Source organism: Megalobrama amblycephala, linkage group LG18 (genome assembly GCF_018812025.1).
Source record: "Megalobrama amblycephala isolate DHTTF-2021 linkage group LG18, ASM1881202v1, whole genome shotgun sequence".
In the NCBI taxonomy this organism is placed as follows: domain Eukaryota; kingdom Metazoa; phylum Chordata; class Actinopteri; order Cypriniformes; family Xenocyprididae; genus Megalobrama; species Megalobrama amblycephala.
In genome coordinates, this window is record NC_063061.1 from 9634778 (window position 1) to 9656850 (window position 22073).

At 36.6% G+C, this 22073-nt stretch overlaps 1 protein-coding gene across 1 annotated transcript in view; it reads left to right on the forward strand.

Annotated features, from left to right (window-relative positions):
• The window catches only part of chm (CHM Rab escort protein), a 94406-nt gene that overhangs the window by 54966 nt on the left and 17367 nt on the right, over nucleotides 1-22073 (forward strand). Inside the window, exons 10-13 of the mRNA XM_048165438.1 lie at nucleotides 6086-6190; nucleotides 7757-7820; nucleotides 11897-11993; nucleotides 20982-21092. Of these exons, the coding sequence (XP_048021395.1) occupies nucleotides 6086-6190; nucleotides 7757-7820; nucleotides 11897-11993; nucleotides 20982-21092 (377 nt within the window). The remainder of the gene's footprint in view (nucleotides 1-6085; nucleotides 6191-7756; nucleotides 7821-11896; nucleotides 11994-20981; nucleotides 21093-22073) is intronic.

Consider the following 22073-nt stretch of genomic DNA (forward strand, 5'->3'; position numbering starts at 1 on the left):
GTGTCTGCTAAGACAAGCGTCACTATTATTGTGATTAGTTTCATTGAAGGAGGAATCCAAGCCATATGCTATGTTGACTATCCAAGTTGCAAATTCAGTTCATGCACAAAATCTGAATATCGGAGAAACTATTTGCAGCATTTTCACCTCATGTGTTCCAAAGAACAAAATCGTCATTTCCAGGGAAAATATGGCAAAATTGAAATGAAAATTTAAATTCTAGCTGTCGAGTACACCATTGTGTGTCTTTTTTAAATGTAATAAATTATTTGCAGTTTAGAGTGCACAGACAAACTTTATGCGTCAGATGCCTTACGTTATGGACCAATAATAATATATAATAATAATAATAATAACCAATAATAATATTTCCCTAGCAGTCCTACTATAATAATGCACTATAATAATGCAATAACAACCACCTAAAACACCTTACTATAATGCTGGGTGGGTTTTGCATAGCCAAGCACTACTAAAATAATAAAAAATTCATTTTGAAGCCTAAAAAAGTTTTTTAATATTCGTATTTGTGTGTGTGTGTGTGTGTGTGTATATATGTGTGTGTATATATATATATATATATATATATATATATATATATATATATATATATATATTTGCCCATACATTAAATAATGTGTACACCAGTGTTATTTTATTACTATTTTTTTATGCTATTATAATATTATTAGTATTTTAAATTTGCTTTTATTTTTATATTTTCTTTCTTTTTTTTTGTTTTTGGGGCTGTTTACATGACACCGTTTTCAACTAAAAACTTTTTACGTGTTTTTGCCGTTCATTTATGCGACAGTGGACCTCATTCTTGAAATTTTCATAAATGTACGAGAAAATTCTTTCGAAAAGTAATTTGTGCGTAAAATTGACCTTAACGAAAACTCTCCTCCGGATTCACAAACACTTCATATACAACGGATCTGGTAGTTAAATTTGTATATTAGTTATAAATTTGTATATTAATGAATTCCAAACATTCGTAAATAGGGCGTGCATGCATGCTCATTCATAATTAGCATAATCCCCACCCATGAGTTACAAATACGCAAATTACGTGTCCAGGAACGCTGTGGAGTCTTCTGGACTTCCTTCTCAGGTTTGGCTCCAGTATATTGCATAAATTCAAAAAAGAATAATTGGCCATATGCCTAGCAATAAACATTCAATTATTGTGTGTCCACCAAAGCATTTTAAGCCAGCTAAAAAATGCCTGGCGCTCTTCTGAAAATGGCCAGCTGGTGGTGCTTAAAGGCTCTTTGCAAGTGCAGCGGTTTTCCAGCTGAGATACTTTGGTTGCTATGATACGGAATATCCAAGGCAGTAATGTGTTACTAGTATCTCATTTTGAAGAATATTACTGAATATAAAAATGCTGTAACCAGCAATATTCATTTCTCCATTGTTATTCAGTTGTTGTACAATTAGGATGATTGGTCGGTATATTTGTACCACCTCTCCTCCACTGTGATTGGAAAGTGACAGTGACGAGCGCAACGAAGTTGAAAAGTTAAAAATAAATAAATGAATAAAAATGGCAAATCAACTCGTGAAATATTATTATGGTACATAGTGCATCGAAATGCACTATGTATCATAGGGAGCTGTAGGGAGCAGGTGTAAATTTATTTCGTACCAACTAACATTTTGAAAATATGAACATTTTCTTGAATCCGAAAATTTACGTCAGAATGGTTTTACGAATGATTTACACAAAAATTGGGGGGCTTGAAATGCAACTTTTCAAAGTGCAAGTTTTTGAAAACTACTGTTATTGTCTCCATGTAAACTACAAAAATGCAAATTTGTGAAAACTGTGACGTCATACGCATATGTATTACATGTTCAGTCTGTAGGCGTGTAGTGTTTCTTTAAAAATTGACCGCCAACTACTGGCCTGGCATGAATAATACAGCATTTTTAAGTCATTTTTGAGGATCTGTGTGAACGGGGATCGTTTTGACAATGTTGTTATTTGTATGCGAAAACATAAAGGAAAAACTTTTCGTTTTTAGTACATCTTGTCGAGTAAATATGCCTTTAGTTTCAGTAATTTTGTTATGGGCTTTTGTCACTTTTATTAGGTTTTTTTTTTTTTTTTTTTTTTTTTTTTTTAATTCTGTATAGCTTTAATTTTTATTTCGATTTTAGTAACTCTAGTACTTCAACTTAAGATTATTTATTTCAGTTAGTTACCAAGGCTACATTTCTAAGTTTTTCATTATTTATTTCTGTTAGTTACAAAGGCTACATTTTAGGCTAACATAACTAACATAAACAAAGATTAATAAATACTGTAGCACATATATTGCTCATTGTTAGTTGATGTTGGTTAATACATTAACGTTAATAAATGAGCCCTTATTGTAAAGTGTTACCATTTTTATTTATACTGTTTTTATTTCTATGATCAGTTTATGGAAAGGAGTTCAGTTAGGAGGTCAAAAGTTGTAGAAGCTTATAAATGTACAGTACAGTAAATGTACATGTACAGTAAGGTCTGAAGAGACTGAAATCATACAGGTAAGAAGTCAGTCAGTTGAGTTAGTGGATAAACCTTTTACATTGCTTGAATATTGTTGTCTTTTACTGCATTTGATAATTCAGACTCAGAAAGTAGAACTGAAATGACATTGATTACAAGATGATTAGTTAAAACATTTCAAATACACCTGCAGAATATTTTTTCTAGTCATGTATTTCGCCATCTCGTCTCGTGAACTCAATCTCGAGTCTCGTCTCGTCTCGTGAGATACCTGTCTCGTCACACCCCTACTACATTTCTAAGTTTTTCATAAGCTTTATGTTAATTATCGGAAACTATTTAATAGTTTGTTTTTCTTATCAATAACGGTGGTGTACTATTATATGCAATATTTACCAAGACAAATAAGCTTCTTGCTTGTAATATCCGTCATGGTGTCATTCAGCATATGATCTGTTGAGCCTACACAAAACCACATTTGCAGAGAAGTATATAAAATTCAAATAAGTTTGAACGCATGCATCGTTGAGTGCAAGGTTATCACGCTGATTGGTTCAGAGGCCACTGACGTGGTTTATGAAGGCGATTTATGAATGCTTTTGATGATCTACAAAGCCGACACTGGCCTTGGTTGCAAGTGAAACGGAATCATTAGCCCTATTTCAGTGTTTTATGCACACTGACAGAAGAAACTTATGCACCTGTATATGAAACTATTTACATAGTGAGCGCTGAGAAAAAAAACTGCAAAGAATTGCAAAACCTTTTTTGCTTTGTTTTTAAATTTCAGTTGACAAAAAAATCCTGTCCAGGACTCATCAGTAAGGATTTTTGTTCTGCTTGCCCCCAGTTTTTACTTGCACTGTCAACATTTTCACTGATCCCTCCACAAAAATTAATATATTTTTATTTGTAGCAAGTTTATATTTGGAGAAAATGAATTTATTTTAGGTTTTAATTTGCATTATTGCTAATTAAATCCCTAATTAATTATTTGTGAAATAAAAAAAATGTTTATATATATATATATATTATGAAATTAATTTTATTATTTTATTTTTACTTTAAAAACAATTCTCACTATATATACCGTATATATTCTACAATTTATATAAAACTAGGTTTTAAATTTGCCAGAATATACAATTGAAACTGAAATCACAGAATTAAGCATATCAATTTTCAACACACACTGAAAACAAAAGTTTGAGTTTTAAAGCATAAAAACACATGTACATGGACATGGATCATAAGATTGGCCTGATAGTTTTGTCATTTGGCCTCAAACTTATTGCAGTCATTTACAAAAACAAGTAGTTGTTCTCTCGATTCAGAAGCAGCTTCCTGTGAGCAAGAGTGACCCGCTGCGGTTGCCCTCAGGTGTGTTAGGTTTGTGAAATGTATCCCATATTGCTTTCGTTCCCCCCATTGGCTGACAATTGATTGGAAACCCTCCGCTTCCTCTGCGAGTTCCTCCAAGTAAATAAATCTTCATTTACATAAACAGATCTGTCCTGCAGTCAATCTGGGCGTTGGGGGAGGATTATTCCGAAGCCTGACTTTTCGTCAGGGGAGGGAGACGCTCTCTTGCCCCTTTATTGTGTTGTGAAAGTCCATTTCAAGGATGTCACCCCCAGCCCATTAGTTTGGATAATGAGCCCTATAAAGCACATTTATAACTCTTGACATAACAAGCCAACAGATTCTCCTCTGTTCCTCCTTTTTCTCTCTCACTCGCTCTTTTTCGTTCTCGCATGCAGAGATTAAAGGAGGAAAGGTCAAACTTGTGCCCTAGGCCACTGGTTCACTACTGGTTTTTATTCAGGAGCCAAATTTTACATTTTGATATCATGCAACGAACCGACAAAGTACCAAAATTGTGTATTGTTCAAACTAGGGCTGGCAAGCGATTAATTAATCTAATTAATCGCACATCAAATTTGGCTGAGAAATGACTCCCAAAAGATTATTTAAAGTCGTTATTGTGTAAAGCATCAAATTTATTACAAAAGTAGCTTCAACACGAAATATTTTATTTGATTCAACATAGAATTTATTACACATACTCTTTTGGACCATGAGGTTGAGTAAATGATGACTGGATCTTCATTTTGGGGTGAACTATACCTTTAATGTTTTTTTTTTGTTTTTTTTTGTTTGTTTGTTTTTTTATTACCATGAAAATATGTTTAAAAAAATTAATGAAATTATACTCTAAATAAGAAACTAAAACTGCCAGTAAGTGGTGGCAATTGAGTCATTGAATCATTCATTCATTCGATTCGTCCAAACGGCCGATTCATTCAGGAGTGAAGTAAATGGTTCAGTTTATGAATGGTCCTTTGAATCATTAGGGTTGTTGGACTTGAAGTGAAGACCCGATTGCTGAATAGGCTATGTAGGCATTAAAGGCTCTTTATGAAATGGTTTATTAAAAAAACGCTCAATTAATCGACTAATCGCTTAAAATGAATGAATACTAGTCGACCAGAAAAATCTTTGTACATTTACTACCAATTAAAAGTCCGTTAAACCAATGGAATCAATCGGGGTCCTAAAGGAGACCTGATTCCTGGAGGGAATCAATTTCTCACCACAGCGGCGCTGTAGAGACTGATCGGTGTATGACATCAAAGTACTTTAATGTCTTTCGTCGATCAGTCTGTGCAGTGCCACTTCAAGTCAAGCAAGCCTAATGGTTCACCCGATTCGTTCAAAACACGGACTGTGTGTTCCTCGGAGACGAATAGTTCTGCTTTGTCTTTATATTTTCATTGGCAAAATTAAACACAAAATAACACAATATTAACTTCTGATTTATTGAACTGTTGTATAAAATCAGTAACCTATCACATTTACACTCATGCTATTCTGGGCAGACAAACAGCACTTGTGTGATTACACTCATTACTCGTGTGATATAGCTTAACTATATGATGTAAATATGAGACAAAAAGTCAAATGGGCATTTTTTTTGCCCCTTATCTTGAATTTTAAGGACTTTCTGAATGCATTCTATAGGCTTCATCATGCAGTGAGTTGTTGCCCTGCATTATATTTGTCTTTAGTTGACTGTATAAAATGTCAGATGACCTATGTAGGTCTGGGGCGGGGCAAGTGCGTTAAATGCGTTAATAATTTTAATGCGTTATTTTTCACCAAAATCAATTAATCTAATTAACACGTTAAATCAGCAATCCTAGTTCAAACATGAACGGAAATTGCTTAAAATGTAACATTGATATATTGTCATTAGCCGCACAGGTCCGACAGTATTCGAAAATATTAACATGACGTACTGACTTTATGCAAAAATGCCAAAGCACCACATTTCCCTATAGTGACACATTTGAAACGACAGGCCACTTCTCTTTATAAAAAGAGATTTTACAAGTAACCACCTGACCCATGAAGAATGAGACAGCTAATGTATGATGTTCTAGTGTTTAATATTTTATCTTCAAATCATAATCTGACCATCTCTTGACCCTTTTGTGATTAAAGCAGGTTTTTGTGTAAAGAAAGCTGATTTGGGGCATGGACTTTTTCTTGTTCTGATACATCTTCTGTGTTCATACTTCACAGAGTTAAAGCTGTGATTGATACACGCGGTCAGAAGATCAGCTGCAGTCATTTTGTGGTTGAAGATTCGTACATCAGAGATGAACAAAGACAGAGAGCAGCTTACAGGTAAGCACACAATACAGCACAAAAGTGAAATTAGTATTCATTACTGTAATAATGAGAAACCATGAAAAAAGATATTGATTGTCCCATCTAACGTGCATCAGCTGCATGTAGTGCTGTTATAATGAAGAGCGGGGCTCTACAGTGTTGACATTTCACTTTCATTTCACCAAGTCAGAGCTCATGAACACTGTGATTGGCTGATTTCCCCAGTTTATACATAACACATTTCTCTTTTATCAATTGAGTTGTTGTTTTCAGTCAAGTTAAAAAAAGTTTAAAAAATATCTTTATATTGACTAGTTCATTTTCGTCATTATTTTCGTCAATGACATTTTTTCACAGACGAAAACGAGTGTCGAAAAATTGACATTTTCATCAATGAATAAAAACGAGACAAAAATGGGAGGGAAGATTTGGGAAGAGATCCAGCCAATCACAGACATATCCGATGAGCGCGTCAACACAATGGCCAATCAGAGGTGTTTACGAATCTGCTCATCAGAGCTCAAAGTGTCACATTTTTTTAAATTTCAGTACCGATAGGTACCGAAGTCGGTACTTTTGACAACTCTAATTAACACTGTACTAAAACGTATAACAACTTCTTTGTGAAATGCAAAATTACATGTTTTGAAAAATGTTCATCCTGCACATTTCCATGTAATGTAAGTAAAATGGTGCTGAAAGCTGTCAACTCATAAAAGCACCATAAAGCCATTATAAAAGTGGTCCATATGAGTAGTGCACTATATTCTAAGTTATATATTCTTTGTGTGACGACCCTCAATCACATTTTGCCTTTTTGATTCTCATTGTGTTTCAAACTTGTATGACTGTGGAGCTCAACAAAAGATGTTTATATGTAGTTGCTCTTTCCCATACAATGAAATCATACAGTGCTTTACTGACTTTCAAGCTCTTAAATCATATTCAAACTTGCGTCAAGTTTGATGACAGCGATGCCAAGCCCCAGTGGGTTGTGAGAGTCTCAAACCAAAGACATTGTGCCAAGTTTGTATATGCTGAAGCAAAAATACCATTTGATCATTCTATGCTTTCATTATATTGGAAAGAGCAGCGGCAACATTTTCCTAGACACCTTTTGTTTTGTTTTTACACATGCCCACACACACATACTTGTATATGTGTATTACGGGGACTCTCCATAGACGTAATGGTTTTTATTCTGTACAAACTATATATCCCCCTACACTACTCCTACCCCTAAACCTACCCATCACAATTTCAACAATTTACATTGTAATACCCTTTTGTGTCCTCATAAACCATGTATACAAGAACACACACACACACACACAAAATGAAAGTCGTACAGGTTTGGAAATGGCATGAGATTGAGTAAATGACAAAATTTAGATTTTGGGGTGAACTATTCATTGCAATTACTGTAAATTGAAAAGGCAAAGTGTGATTTTTAGGGTCATTTTGAATTTTCTCTTTTCGGATAATCTCCTTCATAGTTCTCTGTCTCAAATGATTCTTGTTCTATCCGCCTTTTCTTTTTTTAAGGATTTTAATTCTAATTGTGTTTCTCCATTTTCACAGACAGATATCTCGAGCAGTGCTCATCACAGACAGATCTGTGCTGCCTTCAGAATCTGATCAGCAGGTGCTTTCTTGCTTTCTTTCTTATATATCACAGTCTACTTATAAAACACAGTCATTGATGAATTTGGCCTGCTTCCTAAGAAAAGCGGCTTTGCTGACTCTTCTTACACAGACTGTTTGTATTCATTACGAAGCTTAACTTATCAATTATAGAACCTAAATACTTCAACAAATTCAATCGGTTGGTTTTTAATAATAGTAGATGAGGTTGCTACAGTGCCCAGCGTAAATGAGTACACCCCCTTTGAAAAGTAAAATTTTAAACACTATCTCAATGAACACAAAATGTTGACAAGACTAAGTTTTATATAGCATCTGTTTAACTTATAACATGAAAGTAAGGTTAATAATATAACTTAGAAAACAAACTTTTCAGTTTTACTCAAATTAGGGTGATGCAAAAATGAGTACACCCCACTGAAAGTCTCTGGAGCAAAGCTAAATTTTAGACTACAAATGTCTAATTTAACAAGAATTCAACCACAGGTGAGTCTAATTATTCATTACACAGGTGTCCAGCAGACAGTTGACTATAAATGGGTGTTGAAACCCCTTCCCATTTCATGCTGTCAGCAATGGCACCACATGGAAGAGAAATGTCACAATTTCTTTACACCAGAAAGGTGAACGCTACAAGAAGATCAGCAAAGCTTTACTTATCAGTCAAAATAATGTAGCAAAAGTGGTACAAAAATGTAAAAAAGATGGAACTGCAACCATCTCACAGAGATGTCCAGGTCGTCCACGGAAGTTAACACCTCCACAGGAGCGTCTTCTGATGAGAAGGGTTGAAGAAAATCGACATGCAAGTTCACTGCAGTTATCTAAAGAAGTAGAAAGCCAAACTGGGGTGACTATTTCCCGTGACACAATACGGCGTACACTGCAGAGGAATGGCATGCATGGGTGCCGTCCACGAGAGAAGCCTCTCCTAAAGCTCAGGCACAAAAAAGCCCACCTAGAGTTTGCCAGGACCCATGCTGACAAAGATGAAGACTACTGGGACTCTATACTCTGGAGTGATGAGATCAAGATAAATGTTTTTGGAACTGATGGCTTCAAAACTGTATGGCGTCGCAAAGGTGAGGACTACAAAAAAAAAAATGCATGGTGGCTACAGTAAATCATGGTGGTGTCAGTGTCCTTATGTGGGGCTGCATGAGTGCTGCTGGTGTCGGGGAGCTGCATTTCATTGATGGTATCATGAATTCACAGATGTACTGCTCTATATTGAAAGAGAAGATGCTACCATCACTCCCTGCCCTTGGTCGTCATGCACTTTTCCAACATGGCAATGATCCTAAACGTACATCTAAGGCCACTGTTGGATTTCTGAAGAAGAACAGGGTGAAAGTGATTCAGTGGCTCCTGATCTGAACCCAATCGAACACCTATGGGGAATTCTGAAGAGATAAGTTGAGCATCATTCTCCATCCAGCATCCAGTCTCTAAAAGAGATCATTCTTGAAGAAGGGAAAAAGATAGATGTTGCAAAATGTTGCCAACTTGTTCATTCCATGCCTAGAAGACTTGATGCTGTCATTAAAAATCATGGAGGCCATACAAAGTACTAGATGTAGTAGTTTTTGTTGTGGGGTGTACCCTTTTTTGCATCACCCTAATTTGAGTAAAACTGAAAAATGTGTTATCTAAGTTATATTATTAACCTTACTTTCATGTTAGTTAAACAGATGTTATATTAAACTTAGTCTTGTCAACATTTTGGAAATTGTTTTTGTGTTCATTAAGATATAGATTAAAATCTTACTTTTCAAAGGTGTACTCTTTACGCTGAGCACTGTACATGATTACTCCAGAAATCAAAACGCATACCTTTGGTTTTACTGACATTCAGATTCAAACACTGTTCTTTCGTTTGTTCTGTTTTCATTCATTTGTTCATTGTTTTGTTTGTTCCTTTTTCTGTTGCTTGATCTTGTTTGTATATTTGTTGTTCCTTTCAATTCTTTCAATTCTTTCTTTCTTACTTTCTTTCTTTCTTTTTCATTCTTTCTTACCTTCCTTTTTCATTATTTCCTTCTTGCATATCCACATACACATTTAACTTCCTTCCTTCCTTCCTTCCTTCCTTCATTCATTCATTCATTCATTCATTCATTCCTTTTTCATTCTTTCTTCCTTCCTTCCACCATTCTTTCTTTTCTTTCCTTTCCTTTCTTTTTTCATTCTTTCCTCCTTGCATATCCACAGACACATTTAACTTCTTTCAATTCTTTCTTTCTTTCTTTCTTTCTTTCTTTCTTTCTTTCTTTCTTTCCTCCCTCCTTCCTTCCTTTTTCATTCTTTCCTTCTTGCATATCCACATGCACATGCACAACTTCCTTCCTTCTTTCCTTCCTTTTTCATTCTTCCTTCCATCCTTCTTTCTTTTTCATTCAATCTGTCTAATTTCATTCGTTCTTTCTTGAATATCCACATGCTCTTTCTTTCTTTTTCTTTTTCATTCTTTCTTTCTTGCATATTCACATGCACATTTAACTTCCTTCCATCATTCCTTCCTACCTTCCTTTTTCAATCTTCCTTCCTTCCTTCTTTCTTTTTCATTCTATCTGTCTATTTTCATTCTTTCTTTTTCATTCTATCTGTCTATTTTCATTCTTTCTTTCTTGCATATCCACATGCTCTTTCTTTCTTTCTTTCTTTCTTTCTTTCTTTCTTTCTTTCTTTTTTCATTCTTTCTTTCTTGCATATTCACCTGCACATAACTTAATTCATTCATTCATTCATTCATTCTTTTTTATTCGTTCTTCCTTCCTTTTCATTCTTTCCTTCCTTCCCTTTTTCATTCTTTCCTTCTTGCATATCCACATGCACATTTAAAGGGCATTGACCCATCTCTGCTGTGTTTGTGTGGCTCATTTCTTGCCAGCCTTGCACTTTTGCTTTTCAACTTCTATTGCATTACATCTTTTTTATGCTGCATATCACATTTGGATGGATTCTTGGGACACGTCCAAGATTCGGCAGGCATAGAAGCAACAAAACATCAGAGCCGATTTGTGGGATCGTTACAATAGTTTTGACATCCCGTTCTTGAGCGTAACATTCTAAAGTGAATTATGAGAGGAAAAAATAACCAGTTCAATGAAAGGACAGTAATTCTGTTTGCTGTTACTGGTTTAGAATTGGATAAATAAATTTTTCCGATGCGAGAGTGGACGGTGACATGCAAGCATTCCTCTTAGGCTAATTTGAGTGCTGTCCACCAGAGTACAGGAAAAGGAAGCAGAGTGGTCAGCATACCTTCTGAATCTCAGCCCAATTTGCTCTCCGTCAGGAATTCATGCTTGAATATTCAAAGCAGATCAGGAGAGGAAGGAAAAGTGGGTGTAATTTATGCTCATTAGCCTCGGCGAACAGAAATTAATATCAGCGTCTTGACATGGTGTGGAAATGGAATATTACATGACTGTGTGTGACAAAACGTAATTAAATATTCAGGCTGGTTTTAATTAGCCGTTCGTCCTTTGGAATGACAGTCGCCAAACGAGCATGCTCTTCCTCTTTAACACTTTTTTGTTGCCACAGTTGTCTCGCTGCACTTTGACTTGATTAAAAGCAGTTTTAACATAGTTTAACCCAAGGACCATTTTAACCCCAAGGATTGTATAGATCCTGTTACACAGGCACAGAATTTAGCTAATAGGTTTAAGCTCTGACTTTAGCGCTGACTCTGTCTGCATTATCCTCTAAGTTTTCATACTATGCCATTATTTACTTGACAAAATCAGCTTTTTCTTTTCTTTTTCTTTTTTTTTTTTTTTTTGTGCTGAAATTTCTTCATTTAACATGCTGTAGACTACGCACTTGTGCCAGGGTGAATGATATTTCAGTCATATATCTTTTATATAAACTGTAAGATGTAAGTCAGGGGTGTCCAAACTCGGTCCTGGAGGGCCACTGTCCTGCAGAGTTTGGCTTCAACTTGCCTCAACACACCTGCCTGCAAGTTTCTAGTATGCCCAGTAAAAAGCTAAATTTTGCAGGACAGTAGCCCTCCAGGAGAAGGATTGGACACCCCTGGTGTAATTAGTGTGTTCCCTGTTTTAATGGCAGATCTCATTGGTGACGATTCGTCCTCTGGAATCTTCTGCACCAGTTGTGAGGATGGTGGAGCTCTGTTCTTCCTCCATGACCTGCATGCCTGGCACCTGTGAGTTACACATCTACCACAATCACACAGCAGTTATATATTTACAGTAATCACATGGTAAATACATGTTGCACTATGTTGCGCACAGGTCAGGTGTTGTAACATGACACTTATGTTTCAACTTTGACCCTGTTTGCTGACATAGTCTCTCATGATTACCAATGCTGCATTTATTTGATTAAAATCCAGTATAACAGTATATACAATAAAAACAGTAATATTTTAATAACTTAAAATAACTGTTTTCTATTTGAAAATATTTGAAATTTATTCCTGTGAACAAAGCTGAATTTTCAGCATCATTACTCCAGTCTTCAGTGTCATATGATCCTTAAGAAATCATTCTAATATGCTGATTTCCTATATTATTATTATCAATATATCTGCTTAATATTTTTGTAAAACCCCAATACTCCACCATTCAAAAGTTTAGTGTAAGTTAAAAAAAAAAAAAAAAAAAGAAGAATAAAGAAATTGATACTTTTATTCAGGATGAATGCATTAAATTGAACAAGAGTGACAGTAAAGACATTTATAATGTTACCAAAGATTTCTTTTTCAAATAAATGCTGTTTTTTTGAACGTTCTATTAACCAAAGAATTCTGAAAAAAGTGTTCATGGTTTCCAAAAAAAAAATTAAAAATCAGCAAAAACCGTTTCAGCATTGATGATAATAAATATAGCTGCGAGCAGCAATTATCAGGGTTCAAAGGTGTTTAAGCACATGCGTAAAAAGGTATAATGTTTTAATTTGCAAGCCTGTAACCATCTTCATCATAGATGGAATAGACCATTTACAGCCAATACATGCAATTTAGCATAGGAAATTTATGGTTTATAAAGCTTTTTAACAGTTATCACGGTTCAGCCAAAAATATAGGACTAGTTTGCCAAAGTTGTTTTTTGAAATAATCGCCAATATTTAACAAACATTTTGGTGGGCAGTGATGCTCAGAATGAGGAGTTCTACCATGTGGTACGAATGTTGAAAAATCATGCGATACACGATCCTTTTAGCCTGACTTCGTCATACTCATATTCTAGGCAGAATGTGAGTCTGATACTGCTCCATTGCACTTGAATTATGGGGCGTGTCTTAACCGAACCAGTAAAAAAAAAACCTCTGCACTCAATTGGATAGACCTACAACCAATCAGAGCAACGCAGTAAGTGAGGTATGTTGAACTTGTACTTAAACTTTTGCCGAATCCCGTTGGAAGGACGGCAAACATCTTTCCCATCGACAAATGCCTTGATTGCGGTTCTTTGTTCGTCTTTTAAAATTAATGCGCTGTCGATTTCTTTTATTACAGACGTGATAGCGGAATCTAAACATCTTACTTCTCCAGCTGCAGTCATCGTTGGTGAAAACCAATTCAACCCAAGCGCTCTTTGATGACGTGGCGTAACCGCAGATAGCCTGTCCATCATCGATTAAAGCCCGCCCTGGCAATTTGATTGGCTCGGCCTTCTGGGAGCCGAGCATAATTACTACACAATGGATCGAGTCCAGACCGAACTTCCCGTCCAAAAAATGTTGTGGGCGGGGTTCGGGCTGGCACCCAGGCTACGATCCTTTATGCGCATGAAAAACGCGATGGCGCCGATTTCTTTCGAATTTCTCACAGGCCTCTGGGGCCTTGAGTCAAACAGGCCCAGCGAGTTTCATTTCGATCGGCCTCCATTAACCTTGTCTGATAGCTGCTCACATTTCAGTGGCCAATGGCAGACATGTTTTTTAAGATGAATCAGTGTCCTTATGGACAGTCGTGGCACCTCGGACTAAGACACTGCATGCCAATTTTCAAGTCGATCGGACTAACAGTGAAGTAGTTATAGCCATTTTCATGATTTCTTTATGCGACCACATAATGCGCTCTTACATAGGTGTGCTGAGTTTGGTGAAAATATCTAATTTCGTTCACGAGTTATAGTTATTTTAAAGGTGCCCTCGAATGAAAAATTGAATTTATCTTAGCATTGTTAAATAACAAGAGTTCAGTACATGGAAATGACATACAGTGAGTCTCAAACTCCATTGTTTCTTCCTTCTTATATAAATCTCATTTGTTTAAAAGACCTCCGAAGAACAGGCAAATCTCAACATAACACCGACTGTTACGTAACAGTCGGGGTGTACGCCCCCAATCTTTGCATATGCCAGCCCACGTTTCCAACATTATAAAAGGCATTAGACAAGGGCAGCCAGTATTAACGTCTGGATGTGCACAACCAAATCATCAGACTAGGTAAGCAAGCAAGAACAATAGCGAAAAATGGCAGATGGAGCAATAATAACTGACATGATCCATGATATCATGATGTTTTTAGTGATATTTGTAAACTGTCTTTCTAAATGTTTTGTTAGCATGTTGCTAATGTACTGTTAAATGTTGTTAAAGTTACCATCGGTTATTACTGTATTCACGGAGACAAGAGAGCCGTCGCTATTTTCATTTTTAAACACTTGCAGTCTGTATAATGCATAAACACAACTTCATTCTTTATAAATCTCTCCAACAGAGTAGCATTAGCCGTTAGCCACGGAGCACTATCAAACTCATTCAGAATCAGAAGTAAACAATATAACAGTATACAATACTCACATAATCCGACGCATGCATGCCGCATGCATGACGAACACTTTGTAAAGATCCATTTTGAGGGTTATATTAGCTGTGTAAACTTTGTTAAGCCACTGTTCAAGCCAAGCGCGAGCTCTGTGGGCGTGGACCACGGGATTTAAAGGGGCCGCAGCATAAAATCGGCGCGTTTATAATGATGCCCCAAAATAGGCAGTTAAAAAAATTAATTAAAAAAAATCTATGGGGTATTTTGATCTGAAACTTCACAGACACATTCAGGGGACACCTTAGACTTATATTACATCTTTTAAAAACATAATCTAGAGCACCTTTATTTTAATAAAAGTGGCTCCACCCACTTTGAACGTTTTGGTGGCCCATGAATCGGAATTTCAACACTTTTTGATAACTATTGACAGTCAGACTCCATAGTATCTTGCTGCACTGGTTTGGTTCCGATCGGGTCAAACGCCTAGGACTAGTTTGCAAAAGTAGGTTTTTCAAAAAATCCAAAAATTTCACCGAAACAACGGGCGAATCCCAGGCATGCATCTTGACTGTCTTAAGCCAAAGATTCCACCAATATAAGACACTTGAGCCTGCGCCTAACAGTTTGAGTTATGAGCCATTTTTATACTTTTGACTGCTGTAGCGCCCCCGTCAGGCCGATCAGGGCGAAATTTGGTGACGTAGACTGTGTGAGCACTACCAACCCTCAAAGTTTCAAGTCTGTACGACTTACGGGTTGAGCTGCCCGATCTGTTTTAGTGGAGAATGCTGATCCTTTGAAAATGTAACAATTACAATAGGGTTTCAGCACCATGCGCTTGAACCCATAATGATAAATGTTTACTCAGCAGCAAATTAGAATGATTTCTGAAGGATCATGTGACACTGAAGACTAATGCTGCTGAAAATAAATATGATCAAATAAATGCAGCCTTGGTGAGCATAAGAGACTGAAAAAAATCTGAATCATTCCAATCTTTTGACCGGTAGTGTATTTAAATGCTTCTGTTTTACAAAACCAGTATCGGTGATCTTTCCAGAATTGTCACAGTGATGCACATTGAACACAGCCAAATGTCAAAACTGTCCTTCAAAACATTCAGTTCACCGCCCACCTCAGCGATGACTCCATCATTAACTCCATTGTTATTTATGAAAGTTATTGTGTTTGTTACACTGGCCCTATTTTGCTATCAATCATCGTGAAGGGGTAGATCAGGTGGAGATGGTGGAGCGGTCTTGGCGCAGGCCCCAGTGACTGACTCCGTCCTCACGGGGGAATGAAAAGCTTAATCAGCGGAACTCCACTTCCTCTCCCTGGGAATTGAGTTCAGGGGAAATGATAGGAAGCTGGATCAGAGCTATCGTTTGCTTTGCTATAGCCCGATCCCACAGGGAGATGGATCGTAGTCGTTCCTCTTTAAGTAATGCACTTCTACCTGAAAGCATCCTTCGCAATCAGCGGATGATGATGACCGTGACAGACATGCGTTCACAGGAGAAGATGGTCTTTATTTATCATTAACCACTTATGACAAGACTGTTTTACTTACACTGCTGGGTATGTTGAATGTGCTTTCAAGGGCTCCAAGCAACACCAAGACCACTGATTGTAGACTTTGAAGGTGAAGTGTGCAATTTTAAGCCACTAGCGGCACCAAGCAAAGAACAAGCAGATATTCCTGATAGTCCTGCCCCAAACTCAGCCCCAGATTCAGCTTTTCACATTACAATGGGGGTGTGTTTTAAAGGGGACCTATTATGCCCTTTTTCAAATTTTGTTTTTGGGATCTATTAGAATAGTTTTTCATGCTTGAATGTTTAAAAACACATTATTTTTCACATATCTCATATTGTTGCAGCACCTCTCTTCACAGTCTGTCTGTAACGCTCAGTTTAGTTCCTGTCTCTATGAAGACCCTCCATCCAAAAAGCGCAATTGGTCTGATTGGTCGGCTGGACTAGTGTGTTGTGATTGGTCAACTGCTTCGAGCCTGTTTCAGAAATCCCACGCCCCTTACCATAATCGTGAGATTCAACTAAGGTTGTCAAAAGTGCTAAGTCGATACTGAAATTTAAACAATGTGACGATACCAGCATTTCCCCCTAGCATTTTTATCAGATTCTTAAACACCTCTGATTGGCCATTGTGTTCACACGCTCAACAGATATGTCTGTGATTGGCTACAAATGATCAACGCTTCAAAAACATGTTGTAAATTGACATTGTTGATGCTTTTTACCGAGCGCGTACACAGATACACACGGGAGCATTTGAAAGCAGACATCTATCAGTGGATCCCTGATATATCCTCTGATAGACGGATCTGCTGATAGACACCTGCTTTCAAAAGCTCCCGTGTCGTCAAATTTTTTCAATTTCAGTACCAAAGTCTGTACTTTTTTTCAACCCTAGTTTCAACACACTACTAGTACAACTCAACCAGGCCTTTATTTTGAGTATGCTTTGGGCAGGAATCATTTAAATGAGGGATATTGTGACGTGTTCGTTCCTGGAAGAAATCTAAAGACTACAATCGGGGAATTTCAGGGACATAAGAAACTGTGTTTACTGATATAGAGAATAACTTGCTTTGGAGTGACTTTGTGCTTTATAACTGTATAACATTGAAAATGTAAAAAAAGCATAATAGAACCCCTTTAAGTATTTAAAGTATTAGTATTTTAACAAAAAAATACATACTTTACCTTTGAAATCAATACAAAATCAGAATAGGCCCCATTTGCTTTCTTTATACTTTCTTCATACAACATTTCACCTGATGTTATGTTACTACGGCCATTTAAGTTTCAATCAGAGGATATTGTGAATGGAGGATTAAGGCTCATTCACACCAAGAACAATAACTATATTAGTGTTCATACCAGCGGACCATATTGTTGTTTTTATTCTAAGTGTGCGCTGAGTTTTGTCATCTGCCGCTTTAAATGCTTGAGCTCTTCAAAGAGGGATGGATTTTGATTGGATGTCAATGTTTTTATCATTCATCAGCTGAAAAAGAAATCATTCTGACAGTGATTCCAATGATATAGTTTCTCTGTGCCTTTATCATTATAGTTGTGGTGTGGACTCATAATGATTTTTAGAACTATATTTTTATTGTTATAACTATCATTCTTGGTGTGAACCGGCCTTTAGAGTGCCAATTTATTGATAATTCTTATTGATAATTAATTAAAAAAAAAAAATTAAATAAACATTTCAAATAGTTTATATAATTCAAGTATTAAAATGCTGTATCTGTAAAAAAAAAATAAAAAAAAATGTAAAACTAACAAATACACAACATTTATGTTTGATGTAGCCGTGTCATGTTTCAGAGGCACATCTTCAAATTCAGTCGAAAACTCATTGGCTGCTTTCATGTGTGAACTGTCCAATGGCATTTTATAACTCTATTGGCAAATAGATATAGAAAAGCAAATGCTTTATAAATAATGCTTTACGAAAGTTCATTTTTTATAGAGCTGTCAAAAATTACATGTTCGTTTCTGTGATTTAATATTTTCTGTTTAACATGTAAAAAATATTAATGTGCTTGTCTCAGTGATTAAGACACAAGTGTAAGTGCAAAAAATAAGTGTAAACACTTGCAATACTGACGCTGTATCGATCCTCGCATAAAAATATTGATGCCAAATGTTTTATGCTAGAAATTTGTAAGTTTGGTTTGAAGACGAAAAACACCAAGCACGTGTTCTCTCACCATTTCTGATTTCTAACACACACTCACAAATCTTTTAAGGTGCCCTAGATTCAAAAATTTTATTTACCTCGGCATAGTTGAATAACAAGAGTTCAGTACATGGAAATGACATACAGTGAGTCTCAAACTCCATTGTTTCCTCCTTCTTATATAAATCTCATTTGTTTAAACGACCTCCAAGGAGCAGGCGAATCTCAACATAACACCGACTATTACGTAACAGTCGGGGTACGCCCCCAATATTTGCATATGCCAGCCCATGTTCAAGCGATTAGACAAGGGCAGAACGTCTGGAGCAGCACAGCTGAATCATCAGACTAGGTAAGCAAGCAAGGACAATAGCGAAAAATGGCAGATGGAGCAATAATAACTGACATGATCATTGATATCATGATATTTTTAATGATATTTGTAAATTGTCTTTCTAAATGTTTCGTTAGCATGTTGCTAATGTACTGTTAAATGTGGTTAAAGTTACCATCATTTCTTACTGTATTCACGGAGACAAGACTGTCGTTATTTTCATTTTTTAAACACTTGCAGTCTGTATAATTCATAAACACAACTTCATTCTTTATAAATCTCTCCAACAGTGTGTAATGTTAGCTTTAGCCACGGAGCACTATCAAACTCATTCAGAATCAAATGTAAACATCCAAATAAATACTATACTTATGCGATTAGACATGTTGCATGATGAACACTTTGTAAAGATCCATTTTGAGGGTTATATTAGCTGTGTGAACTTTGTTTATGGTGTTTAAGGCAAACGCGAGCTCTTGGGGCGTGGAGCACGAGAATTAAAGGGGCCGCGTACCCTGAATCGGCGCATTTATAATGATAGGCAGTTAAAAAAATTAATAAAAAAAACACTGGGGTATTTTGAGCTGAAACTTCACAGACACATTCAGGGGACACTTAAGACTTATATTACATCTTTTGAAAACATATTCTTCGGCACCTTTAAAAAAAAAAAAGTTATATTTTTAAGCCTGAATATAATGTTGAATGGTTATAATTACTCATTTCATCCCCAGAAATTAAGAAAAAATCTATTTATTAGAGTACATAGTTAAACCTACTTAGTAAAAAGATACCATTAAACAAATATTTAAAATATACAGATTAATCGCAACAAATTACAGAAAAAAATATTGTTTATTTTCTTCAAGATTCTATACAGAATTTTATATGTCCATAACTGGATATGTTATGAATCCACCTGTACTGCAAGTGTTCACTTTTAACTATCCAGGACTTTTAAAATCAGCCCCCAGAGTGTCTTTGGCTGTGGCGAGAATCTTTTTCAAAACTCTGCAGTGTCCCGTGTGTTTTTAGAGCCTTTAGCGAAGCAGCTCCTCCTGTCCCACTGGAGATGCCTACATCTGTGCAGCTCTCCACTGTGTGACACGGAGCCTGTGTGCCGCCCTGAGCTGCCTGCTCTGGAATTGTTCTCTTTGATCCTCACGCGCACAAACTCCAGCGTACCACAGACCACAGGAAAGAACAACGGAGAAGTAATGATAAGCCTGGAAGTGGTGTGTGTGAACTCTTGGGATTACCCAGGACATTTCCACACATCCCACTAGTAGAACTTCTCAGACCTTTATGAGGATTGAGATTTGTTGTTTTGAATTTTGGTGCCTTTTCCCCTCTGGATCACTTTCAGGGCTACTTTCATGGAAGGCCAGAGTCTTACTGTAGTTCTTCTAAGATTAGGATGTTAGCCCAGTTTGTCATACTTATTTAAAGGTGCTGTATGTTTCATTTAACCATAATATGTTTACAGATATTTAGGAAACCTGCTAAGTTCACATGCTTGTTTGAAAAACAAAGCTATATCCAGTTATTCTAGTTTGAAATGTGTGTTCCATGACGGAATGTCTGTTTTTGTTTTGGTCTGTGTTTTCCCACCCGCTGCCAATTTACCTAATAGTATTCCGACACCCCGGGTTGCCAGTTGGCGGAAAACAAAGCGTATTGTAGCCATGGAAGCCGGTCAACAAACCGGGACATAGTTCACAGATTCTACCCGACCTAAAAAGCCTCGGCATCCATTTAAAAAGCTCTGTGACCAGATGCATATTAAAATGTAGCTTATATGTAGGCAGCTCGAGTTCTGATCCTGTTAACCTTGAATACAACTCTTCTATGATGAACATGTTTTATTACTAAATTCAAAATCAATTTGATGTCTTTTTGGGGGGCGTACAACAAAGTCCTGATATTATAATAAAGAATTTTTTTTTAAATAATTAAAATTAAAACTTACCTAGAAAAACATTGTGTCTGTGTGTACGCACACTGGTTTGACCTACATTATGAGGACCCCAAATCCTTATAATGGAGTGTGTATGTATGTTTCAGGCCAGGCCCCCTACATTATGAGGACATGCCAATGTCCTTGTAATTCAAAATGCTAAATAAACATATTTTTATTAAAAATGTATAAATGCAGAAAGTTTTCCCATGATGGGTAGGTTTAGGGTTAGGGGCTAGAAAAGTCATTAACTCCTATAACCATTACGCCTATGTCCTCATAATGATAGGAGTACCAACATGTACATGTGTATGTATATGTATAGAAATTTTGAATTAAAACCAAATGTACAGAATATGTCCACCTTAATTGTCCTAAATGGTCTGTTGTGATCTCTTTTAACAGATTTGGTCCACTTGACCTGTTCGTCCTCTGGTATGGCCCAAGAAGATCTTGCTCCAATTGTATCTCAATTGTTTCACGTTCCCGCCATTCCTGGAGAGGAGCCTTCAGAAGGTAAGACCTGACCTAGCTCTTTCACTTCCAATTAAAACTCCCCATCATTTAAACCCATTAACATCTTCGGTCCTTTTGTGCATCGACCTCCGATTGCACATACAGATCCGCTATACGTCCTGCTAACGGTACTTAACTAACCTTGCCGCCTATGTCAAAGAGAGATCATCTCTTCCTCTCTTTAAAGAAGAAAGATCTGGTATTGCTGTGACATTCAGCGAAGGGCTTACATGGAGACGTTATTGGCGATAACAGTGATTGATATTGATGGTGGTGTGGCAGGCAGGGGCCAGGCGCTGCTCCCATTGATTCCCATTATGCTCTGTCAGGGTCTGCTTGGCTCCTTCAGAGTGAATCTGAGCACGACCTGTCACATACGACCTCACAATCTACCTTCAGATCATAAAGGTGGAATCATATTGTGAGTTCGGAAAGATTTTATTTAAAAAAAAAAAAGTCTAGTTTATGTTCGTTGTGGTATGTGGTGGTGATGGTAAAATGTCAGTGTAGTAACTAAGTAAATACAAAGTGGCTCAAGTACAGCTTTTCAAGAATTTTTTTTTCAAACATGTGGTGGTGTATCCGAACAAACCACTTTTTATTTTCCTAGAATGTCCTCTCTCTTGTGTTTTTGAAGAGTTGTTGAGATGTATGATTCATTTTAGATAGTTCCTTGGCATAGTTGAATAACAAGAGTTCAGTACATGGAAAAGACATATATTGAGTTTCAAACTCCATTGCTTCCTCCTCCTTTTGTAAATCTCATTTGTTTAAAAGACCTCCGAAGAACAGGTGAATTTCAACATAACACCGACTGTTATGTAACAGTCGGGATCATTAATATGTACGCCCCCAATATTTGCATATGCCAGCCCATGTTCAAGGAATTACACAAGCCAGTATTAACGTCTGGAGCAGCACAGCTGAATCATCAGACTAGGTAAGCAAGCAAGAACAACAGCGAAAAATGGCAGATGGAGC